Here is an 11,923-nt window from a genome sequence, read left to right on the forward strand (position 1 = left end):
ATTAAATTATTGACCTACAGTAAGTATTTGGGCAGTGACACAATTATTATTATTAGTGTGGCTCACTATCCTAGCATACCGGTAATCAAATGAAATTAGCTTTTTGTGAAATTAGTTTTTTTGTGTAGACTTTCATAATCAAATCCAATGTATTAACATTAAAATATTGGGTGAATTATATAGGAATTGCAGCACTTTTTATATTGTCCTTCCTATTTTAAGGAGCCAAAAGTAGTAGGACAATGTGGCTGATTAGCTGTTGCTTGGCCAGGTGTATATTATTTCATTGTTAAGTCGTGCACAATTAATCCGATAAAAGTTTATTGCCAAGTGTGGTATTTTAATTTGGAATCTGTTGCTTTTGTCACTTAACAAGAGGACCAAGCAGGTGACAATTCCAGTAAATAAGGTCATCAGGAGGCTAAATATAAGAAAAAAAGAAATCCAAGACATAGTAAAAACTTTACTTGCCAAAACCAACTGTTTGATACATTATTGGAAAGGAATGTTCTGGTAGTAGACCAAGTGATATTTTCATTTCTATAAAAAAAAATCCCTTTTAACTGCCAACCATATCAAAAAACACTGTATCCAAGATGACCATAAAGAAAATACCTCATGAGCATAAATTTGCAGGATTCACCACAAGATACAAATCACTGGTAACAGAACAGAAATGTCAGCTTAGTTTGCTAAGAAATGCATAAAAAAAAGCCTTATAGGCAGATGAGATGAAGATTCACCAGAGCCAGAATGAGAAAAACCAATTATCCTAAGAATATCACCTCATCTATGAAACATGGTGGGGGTAGTAGAGTTATGGCTTAGGCATATATATGGCTGCCACTGGAACGGATTCCTTTGAATTTAGGACTCCTGCTCATGCAGCTGACTGAAGAAAACCATAATGGTTAAACTTATCTTCTTTTGCAAGGTGTACAAGTGCATTACTGTAAACCATCATGGATCACCATGCCTTTTTGTGATTTGGGTTGCCAATGGGACTCTCTAAATTGCTTCACTGTTGTTTGCTTAAGATGGAATTGGGTCAGTAATGCACTTTCTTTAAGTGACCTCTTTAGAACTATTAATTATAAGGGGCTACAGTAAAGTTCTAAACAATTAAATACTTCATGTAGCTCCTAGTTTGCAGCCACAAGAAAGATGCAAGCACCATACAAGTCTCACATTTGATGAATATCCTTTGCAATGAAGCCAAAATATTTAGTGTATTTGTCCTTTTCATATATGTTTTCTTGAATACCCCTTACTTGTAAATGATTGATGTTTAAGCTGCCTAGGCAGCCACTTGCAGTTGTTGGCATTGTGGAGAAAATGTGGACCTTTCATAATGGAGTCAAAAGCATTTGGCATACATTACAGAATATCTGTATAATTAATGAAGTGTATAAATCATTATAACACAAAACCTTACCACTTCATTTACAGAATGTATTTAGGTATGGGCAGAAATTGTGTTCAGCAAAACTTTTAGTTTACTTACTGTGTATGACAAGAGACCATCAACCCTTGATTTTGATAAGCTGAACCCAATCTGAGAAAAACAAAAAAGAATTATTCACATTTAAACAAATTTAACTTCTACAACTGGCAATTCTTGCAATTAAAAAATCTGATAAAGAAAATGTACAGAAACCAGTCTCATTTAAAATAAGCAAAAAGCATACAGTGAAGTTCTGGACAATGTGTATCTTTCTAAAATATTACTCATTCAACCTACTACAGAATATAATTTAGATTCACTGCATGTCAGATATTTTACAGTTTACAAAACAGTCAATTAATTAAATACTATTTCCAGTTTAATTACCGTATGTGACAAAAACAATAGTTGAGAGTTGCAAAGTTGAACTCGCTTGGGAATTCACAGCAGCCTTTTCTGCTGCATCAGTGCACAGCAATGCTCTTTGACTTCAAACAATGGCAGTGGCATTTTTTTTTTCCATTGACAAACCAGTAAAGAGTAACAGCATAAAGAGCCAGCACATGTACAAATGCTTTTAATAAAGATGCTTGTGTAAACCGTTCCTCCACAAACGATAAAGACTTTTTAATTTTTTATTTGACGGTTTTATTTGTACAGGAAATGAGATTTAGACTTTTTCACTAAGTTCAAACAAAAAAGACTAACATTAAATGTTTTCACTTCCACTAAATGCTGTTATTTGGATGGTGGCTTTATTTACATTTCTCCAGAATATGATAACAGTTTAATCAATTTTCTAGCATGTACAATATTCCTTTTTCTATTTAATATCTTAGAAGCACTAACATCTCCCAAGCATTTGCATAAATCATACAGTGAAAACACAATACCCTACATACTGTACTTCAGTCAGGAGAAAATGCCTTGTGGTATATTTTATAGGAAACGTAGAAAAAGAACACAACTTTGAGTAAAAAAAATACACACAGCATGGTTGCTTCAGTTACCAACCAAACATAATATTCTGCATTTACCATACACTGCGAACCACTGTAAACTACTATGTTAGCAACACAAATAATAAATGAATGCAATAAAAAATAAATTAGTATAAAACAGGAACTTAAATCGCATTCCTTGTTTCTGTAGAACTTATACTTCTTACTTTGTAGTGCTAGTATGTTGTACTGTGTTAGCAATTATGAATGTAGTGAGACATCAAGCAAAATGACACCTTTTATTGGCTAACTAAAAATATTACAATATGCAAGCTTTCGAGACAACTCAGGCCCCCTTCTTCAGGCATGATGTAATCAGATCACAGTGTGGTTTGCACATTCTCTCTACGGTTCTGTCTTATATTCTCCAGTTACTAAACTGGCTCAAAATGAGTGAGAGTTTTCACCTTTTGTTTGCTTTTTTTCCCTCTTTAATTACTAACCGAGTACAATACTTCAGATGTACTAAGAGATAACGAAAATGCCTGCTATGTAAATTATTTACACATACAACATTATGGGAATTTAAAAGAACAGTGGTAAGCACTGCTGTCTTACAAAACCAATGTCTTGAGTTCTAATCCAGTGCTGATTCGTTGTCTATGCAGAGCTGCCATGTTCTCCTTATGTCTGTGTACTTTCCTCCCATATCCTCAAAAGACTTATGCATATGTATGTTATGTTGTATGAAGGACGGCCAGGCTCTTGCCTGGCCGGGACGCCTCTGTGATGAAGGACAAGGGGAAAAGGAAAAATTCAGGGCAATACCTCCCTTGGAGTACAAGAGGACAAACCCCCTGCCTTACACTGGGGCCACGAGTTTGGAGCTTAGAAGCTCAATCCTGCTGGGGCCCGTAGCCATTGCCAGGGGGAGCCTGGACAGTTCCGGAGCTCTGGCATGCTGCCAGAAGATGATCAGAGAGCTCCTGGAGCACTTCCAGGTGCACTATAAAAGAGGCCACCTCACTCTGTTCAAGGAACCAGAAAGAGAGAAGGAAGAAGGGACTGAGCATTACGGCTGTGAATAAGTGTACTGTGCTCTAGAGCTGCCCCACAAAGAAATAAACTGTGTGTCACTGTGCCTGTCTGTTTTCGGGTTTGGGGAGCTGTGCGGCCCCGGTATACCACATTTGTGAAACATTAAATAGTAAAATTTTTATTTTTTTTTTTTGGTTTCATTGAAACTAACACGCCTCGCTTCCCGGGTCCTGCCTGCGTGGAGTTTGCATGTTCTCCCCGTGTCTGCGTGGGCTTCCTCTGGGTGCTCCGGTTTCCTCCCACAGTCCAAAGACATGCAGGTTAGGTGCATTGGCGATCCTAAATTGTCCCTAGTGTGTGTGTGTGTGTGTGTCCTGCGATGGGCTGGTGCCCTGCCCAGGATTTGTTCCTGCCTTGCGCCCTGTGTTGGCTGGGATTGGCTCCAGCAGACCCTCATGACCCTGTTAGGATATAGCGGGTTGGACAATGACTGACTGACTGAACCTAACACTGTGGGTGTGTACCTCCACTTTCCACTCAATACTGCCAGGATAGGCTCTTGCCATTTGCAGCCCTATACTGAGCTTACATGTGCTCCAAAAAATGAAAAACGCATTGCTGAAGTCTTGCAGAATTTTTACATAATCATCAAATAAGTATACAAAAACAAAAGTACTGCATTTGTTCATAACATCACAAAGGGAATGAAGAGAAACTGGGTTTTGAAATAAATGTGAGTCAGTGCTCAGCCAAACCCTTTTTATATTGGTGTGGATATACAAAATGAGGACATCATAAATGAGGAGTTGCAAGAACCATTCTCCGCCAATGTTTCAACCATGGTTGCAGATTTGGAAAATGACCCACAAGTAAGAATCCGGAATTGGCTAGAAGCCCTGTTACACAAAAGGTTAGGAGTAAATGCCAGAAAGAAAAGTTATGGTCTGCCATAAAGGAGAGAATGACAGAATTAGAGTCATAGGGAGAAAAAAATGCAGCTCTAACACAAGCACACCACTATAAAGGTCTAGTGTTCAAGTCACAATTGAGAAACAGCAATAAAGAAGTATTACGGCAGGATGGATAACATGAAAGAATGTGTGAGGAGATTTAAATGATTACACAGCAGTCTGAACACTGCAGCTGTATGAGTGAGATTACCCACATCTCTTTCACTATTTGTGAGGGAATCTCTACCCCAATTTTTCCCAACTGTAACCTGAGGTGACTTTAAGACCAGTGTGTGGATCACTTCCCAAGTCAGAAAAAGTCCACTTTGACTACAGTGACATGATAATGAATCACTTCTTACACGCCTCAGGTGTTTACAAAGCCTTGCAGGTGACTTCAAGGCAGCTTTTAGGCATTCTGTTTTTTTCATGCGGCCACACTGTCCCTAGTAATTGACCTTATGCTACTCCATAACAGGCGGGCAGTGAACTATAGACATTCTGCTCTTCTATTAACATTTTCTTTATACGCAATATGCTCCTAGAAACCTCAGCTAGAGTATCTGCGCTGTAGCCAGTTTATTTTGTAGGCTCCACACCCATCATTTCCATTGACATCATTCTCACCGAGCAGATTAGACACTGGCTCCACATCTGCTAGGCTGTCAATCCACTAGCATCCTGGACATGTATCCTGAGGATTCCATCAGGACACCAAGCTTTTAGATATATAGGATATATAGCAGGAACTACTGCTCTCAATTGGCCTCCTGTCTTAAACTTTAATGTGAAGGACCTCTCCTTTTGTTTGTTTTACCATTAAAAGGACAGCAACAAGTCTGCTCTTTGACTTGTATCACATACTGGGGGAAAAACCTACAGCCTTTTCTTTTCTAATAATGCTGATTATACTCATTTTCTTGCCCATGATGCATTTCCCTTCTTTAGTCCTGTCTAACACCTCTTCTCTCCACTTTGCTCATAGAACTGTGTGCATTTATACAAAGTAACCTGGGAAAAAAAAATAAAAACACACCTCACTCTCTCAGAATTACTGCTCCGATCTATCTTCAAGCACTTTAGTTCTCTCGTTAGTGAAGACTTCTTTTTTTCATATCAAATTTACAGAAAAAAGCCCCCCTTCTTCTATAATTTCTTGTATTTCTGAAATCTTCCTGTATCAATTTTTCCTAAATGTGTTCTCCTAATCTCCACTTCTAAAATTTGCTGATATACAAAACATTTAAAGACTCCACAGATATCTTTTTATACACCACATATAAGCTCTTGTCTTTCCTCCTTCTGACATGTAGCCGATTGTGTAATCACAGACTGGCCACCTGCACAATGGACCCTATTGTCTCATATTTCATTCGGTCTGCTCCTTCTCTCTTCAGCTCCACACAGCATACAGGTTGTACCTTATCTGTGAAATTCTAGAAGGCCCATGAAATTCTTCTCAACTCAGCAGCCATCAGCAATTACTGTAGAGTCTCCCATCTGCCATTTCTACTCGTGGCATGAGAGGACACAATTTTGAAAAATTCTCTGATTTCTCTCAGACAATAAGCAGCAGAATTCTTTTAGTTTGACAGAAAGTCTCTTACTCGAATATACTAATGAAAATTAAGGGGAAGTGACTTTAGACTTATGTTAGAAGACATTCTTCACACAAAAAGTTGCGGAATTCTGGACCAAGATATGACATCACACAGTTTAAGGTGGGGAGGGATACACAAATGGATCAGATATTGGGAAAATTTAGCGGTTAGCCTACCAACCAAACCTGATGGACTGAAAAGTCTCCTCTCTCTCAAACTGTGATTCTTTAACAAAGGTCATACAGCAGAGGTCCATTTACTTCTAGTCAGAATTGCTTTTGATTTCATTCAAGTTGTTTCTCTTCTACCCTTGTCCTTTTCATTCCTTCATCTTATTCTGACACGTACAACCACTCTTCATTTGTTTTCTTCCCAGACAATTGAAATCACAGGTTTTATATTGGATAGTTCCAAGTTCAGGTTGTTTTGCCTTCTAGTGGCAAAACTCTCTGCCCTGTCCTTGGAAGCACTTCATAGGGGTGTTTAAGGACCAATACAGAGCCCTATTCCCTTCTCTCAATACATGAATGCCTCAGGAAGTCTTACCTCTTTTCATTCCTTCTCTTTCCACCATTATGGCGATGATCCCAGTATCTCTCATTTCATTCTTTCAGCCCACAGGGTCAGCCCAGACCCCAAACTTCCTCTCTGCTATATAATCATGGATAAGCAAACATCATCTTAAGCTTAACCTCTGAGTCCAATAACCTGCACTCTCAATTTAAAGATGTCACTCTCTTGTCATCAAATTATCTGAAGAACCTTGGATGATTCTCTTTCTTTGCATGAACATTTTTTATTGAACTAGCCATTTCATTTTCTTTGCCTCATTGCCTAGGCCACTTAATTCATTGTTCAGGTTCTTGATCTCTTTCTCTCTCCCCCAGTATGTCTCCTAATAAATGATAGAAGACCACTATAAGCCATCAAAAATGCAGCTGCAGTAGGTGTACGCAATTGACTGTTTTGCTTCAACCATGCTATTACAACTTTTTAACCTCTCAGGTGGCTTCCATTTGCAGCTAGTATCTAATTCAGAATTCTAGTTTTGACCTACAAGTCCCTACAGAGTGTCGCTTTCAATACCCTTAGTCTCTGGTCTCTTTAAACATTCCTACATGCAGTCTTCATTCTTGCTTTAGTCTCTGATCTCTTTATACATTCTTACATGCAGTCTTCATTCTTGCTTTCAGCCTTTCTTATTGCTGCCACTCCTCTAAACAGACATACTAAAAACAGACACTTCAGTTTTTGCCTTCAAACTGTTGAATAATACTTCAGACAGCCTATTGAGGACCAGGCACCTCTTCAAGACTAACCTAATTACAAAGCATCTTTGCAGAATTTTGATATCCTGACCCTCTCACTCTGGATAGCTGCAGATATACGGACTCAATCAACTGTCAAGCAACTTCACTGTTTTTGAAGTGGTAATTTTCATCTAATCTTGGGAGTAAATGTAGTACTACACTTCTTCTATACTAGCTTAAACTTCATTCTGTACTGCTACCTAATGTTTTATAATACACAATATTATATTTCTGGCTAATGGTATACTTTTTAATCACTTAAATATATAGTGTGCGTTGTTTGTCTTTGAAGAAAAAACACTGCTGTAACCAGCAGCACACACTGTTGGGCTGAGAAAAAAGTCATTATACAGGAAAGCAACGTCACACATCTAAGTGAGACAAATCTGCAACTGGCTAACAGACTTACTTTAGTGGGGCAACAGAAATGGCAACTGTCAGAGAGGATGATACGACAGAGGGTTTAGAGTGTCCTTGGCAATGACATTTACTAAATGAAACATAATAATTTAAGTGTATGACATGAAATGTTTCAGAGTTATCTGACCAATGATTCTAGATAAACCAATAATGTACCAAATACTAGCATGCACATTTTTTTTCATTTCATGTAAAGTAAGTAAACACTAGATAAGCATTAAACTTTGCAAAAATATGTGCCATTCAAGACTATTAAGGTTAGCTTCTGTATAATCAAGAAATTCACCGAAAACTGACATCTGGCAAATGTAGACAAAGTGCCAATGTTTATACAACAAATGAGTTCAGCAGATGAGGAGGAGCTCTAGATAAACATATCAGGTATTAACTATGTGATAACATTTCCTTTCATTTCAAACAGATTCTCCTCATACAATAAACTGCTTTTGGCCAGGTTTACACTTCACGTGGCGCATGCTCCAGTGGACGCTACTGCTATGCAAGTGTTGTACCGTTTATACTTGTGTGCGTACTTTATATAAATCTGGAAGTTTCTACCAGGTGGCAGTGCAAGATACAGTTAGGTCCATAAATATTTGGACAGAGACAACTTTTTTCTAATTTTGGTTCTGTACATTACCACAATGAATTTTAAATGAAACAACTCCGATGCAGTTGAAGTGCAGACTTCCAGCTTTAATTCAGTGGGGTGAATAAAACGATTGCATAAAAATGTGAGGCAACTAAAGCATTTTTTTAACACAATCCCTTCATTTCAGGGGCTCAAAAGTAATTGGACAAATGAAATAACTGGAAATAAAATGTACATTTCTAATACTTGGTTGAAAATGATGGGGTTCATTGCCCCATGATTCGGGTTTAGAATAAGGTTCTCTTGCATTTCGTAAAAGGCAATTACAGGACGTTGGCATCAGATGGGGAATCAGTCCTTAAAAAAGTTTGCCTCCAATACCTCCTTAATGATGAGATACAAAAACACATTTTATCAGAGAAAATGCAAAACTATGACTTTTGCATCATGTGTCCAAAACTCTTTTTGTAAAAAAAATAAATAAATAAATAATTTACAAAACAAGCAAGCTTGTTAACAATTATTATGAATATACTATGTAAGTATACATGGCTGATGCCATCCAATGATACTAATAATGTATATCATATAATCATGTCACAGTTTTATGAATATTGAAATATACAGTAAGTAGTCAATGTACAGTTTACACAGGATCACAATTAACAGGTGTAGTGGACACCTTTTGTATCATAAACCAAGGTTTGGATCAATTTTACATTAATGCCTAATTTGAGGTAAATCAATAATTACTTACCTGAGTGTTCTTATGATCTATTTTATCTTCATTTGCTAAATACAGACTATTAAGTTTCACCTCCAAAGACCCATTGGTATAAAATCCAAATGAATTCAGATGAATCAAAGACCGTCTCTCATTCTGAAAAGAACATATAACGTAAGGTTACTGAAGATTACAGGCTGGAAATAAAATGCATTACAAGTTTTTGTGACATCTTAGGAACATGTAAAAGACCGTACAGCACTAGATAATGGGCACCTCAGAAACACACTAGACATTTCATCATCATTTAAACAACCTTGAATGTTAGGAACAACACTAGCTCTCAGTAACCTTGTTTAAAGTGAACACAATGTACTGTATAATGAAATCTGAAAAATTACAAATGGAAAATTATGATGTACAGCATCACAAATTTAAAATAAAAATCAATGCCTTACTTGAAACAGCATCTCACATCCAGTAGTAGCCACAGATGTGCGAGCATCCGGTTGGCTCTTCAAATTACATTCTGTGCTAGGTCTTCTGCAAGGGCAGCTACTGTAAATGTTTTTGTTGCTAATGTAAGTTTGTTTTAATTAGCTTTTAGAAAACACAAATAACATTATTTGTGTCCACAGCTGAAATGTGGTTTTGCCAAGAGCCATTTCAAGTCCTGCATGCAAGACTGCAAATCTGGCAATTGTGACAGCAGGGTGTGGAAGAAGTTCATCCCACTGCTTTAACTCACACCAACAGACAAAGTTTAAAATCATTTCTGTAACAATACTAACAAAAAGCACCACATGTCTCAAGCACCCTTTGAAACCCACTGCTTACATTTATGATGAACAGTGAATAGCTAGAGAAAAACCATAATGGGCACAAGAAAGTGTGCAACAGTGTTATTCATCACTGAAACTCATTCTTTAAACAGGATATATTTTCTGAGCATGTAATTCCAGCTCATGATAATACAATGTAGTATTTAATCTTTATTCAGTTTTATATTATATTCATGCCAGTCTATGAAATTGTGCAGAGTATCTGCATACTAAGAGAACCCAAATAAACCCCTAATATAACCCATACTGGGGGCCCTTTATACCAACAGCAACACGTCTGCATAATGCCTCACTGCGTCTATAAGAGCCGAGTCAGAAAATGTTTCTTTTTAATTTTCTTCCTTTATAGTCATCTCGGTGTATGTTCAGACCAGTGTGTGTGTGTGTGTGTGTGTGTGTGTATATTTATCTACCTACCTATTTATGTAATTTATTTATTTACAGAGCTTCTGTAAAAAGCCAAATTTCCCCCAGGGACAAACAAAGTTCTATATATCTTTCTATCCATAAATCTGTCTGTTTTGCAGGTGCCATACCAAACATAAATTGTAACAGAAGTTAAGTCAAATGCATACAGAGTTCATGAAGTTCACCAATGTAGACAGAAGACATTCCTACAAGTTTACCGTTACAAACAGTAGAACAAACGAATATGAACTTCAAAGTACAGTATAGTGAAATAGACTAGATAAGACTATTCTATACAAGAATAATAATAATAATTAGATTAAACTAGCCACCAGAACAAAGTGGGTCTTTTAACTTAGAATACTGTACTTAATTTCTTTAATAACCATTATTTTAATAATTGAAAATGTTTGACATTTAAGCAGTTCAGGGGCATTGTGGTTAACAATGCTAACCTCCTGCTCCTCAAACATGGGTTCAAATCCCAGCCCAGGTCATTACTAATGTAAAAGTTTGCATATTGCCCTGCATTTACAGTGGTTTTCTATATACAGTGATCCCTCGCTATATCGCGCTTCGCCTTTCGCGGCTTCACTCCATCGCGGATTTTATATGTAAGCATATTTAAATATATATCGCGGATTTTTCGCTGCTTCGCGGGTTTCTGCGGACAATGGGTCTTTTAATTTCTGGTACCTGCTTCCTCAGTCGGTTTGCCCAGTTGATTTCATACAAGGGACACTATTGGCAGATGGCTGAGAAGCTACCCAACTTACTTTCTCTCTCTCTCGCGCTGACGTAGGGGGGTCTGAGCAGGGGGGCTGTTCGCACACCTAGACGATAGGGATATTGCTACCTTCTGTGTGCAGCTGCTTCCTGAAGGACATGCTGCACGGTGCTTTGCATACTTAAAAGCTCAAAGGGCACGTATTGATTTTTGACTTTGTTTTTCTCTGGCTCTCTCTCTCTCTCTCTCTGCTCCTGACGGAGGGGGTGTGAGCTGCCGCCTTCAACAGCTTTGTGCCGCGGTGCTTCGCATACTTAAAAGCCAAACAGCCCTATTGATTTGTTTGCTTTCCTCTGTCTTTCTGACAGACTCTGCTCCTGACGGGCACTCCTTTGAAGAGGAAAATATGTTTGCATTCTTTTAATTGTGAGACGGAACTGTCATCTCTGTCTTGTCATGGAGCACAGTTTAAACTTTTGAAAAAGAGACAAATGTTTGTTTGCAGTGTTTGAATAACGTTCCTGTCTCTCTACAACCTCCTGTGTTTCTGCGCAAATCTGTGACCCAAGCATGACAATATAAAAATAACCATATAAACATATGGTTTCTACTTCGCGGATTTTCTTATTTCGCGGGTGGCTCTGGAACGCAACCCCCGCGATGGAGGAGGGATTACTGTACACTCTGGTTTTCAGACACATCCCAAAAATGAGCAAACTACGTTAACAGGCCACACTGCATTTGTGCAAGTTGATACAAGTCAGCTTTCATACAAAACAATTCTATAGGCTGTGTGTGTATATACGGCAATAGTGGTAGCGGAGGTTTAAAATCTCACACAAGGCTTGTTCCTAAATGAATACTGTGGTTTAAGCACTCATCCAATAATTTCTGCTTCTTGATTTATTGCTTCATCTGAATACCTT

General features: G+C 37.9%; 1 protein-coding gene across 1 annotated transcript in view; it reads right to left on the bottom strand.

The window, feature by feature from the left end:
- The window catches only part of LOC114667367 (protein GPR108-like), a 46,982-nt gene that overhangs the window by 22,398 nt on the left and 12,661 nt on the right, over positions 1 to 11,923 (bottom strand). Inside the window, exons 2-3 of the mRNA XM_028822640.2 lie at positions 9,054 to 9,176; positions 1,505 to 1,555 (exon numbers count right to left, since the gene is read on the bottom strand). Coding sequence (XP_028678473.1) covers positions 1,505 to 1,555; positions 9,054 to 9,176 — 174 coding nt within the window. The remainder of the gene's footprint in view (positions 1 to 1,504; positions 1,556 to 9,053; positions 9,177 to 11,923) is intronic.

The sequence above is a fragment of the Erpetoichthys calabaricus genome, chromosome 17 (assembly GCF_900747795.2).
Source record: "Erpetoichthys calabaricus chromosome 17, fErpCal1.3, whole genome shotgun sequence".
Taxonomy (NCBI): domain Eukaryota; kingdom Metazoa; phylum Chordata; class Cladistia; order Polypteriformes; family Polypteridae; genus Erpetoichthys; species Erpetoichthys calabaricus.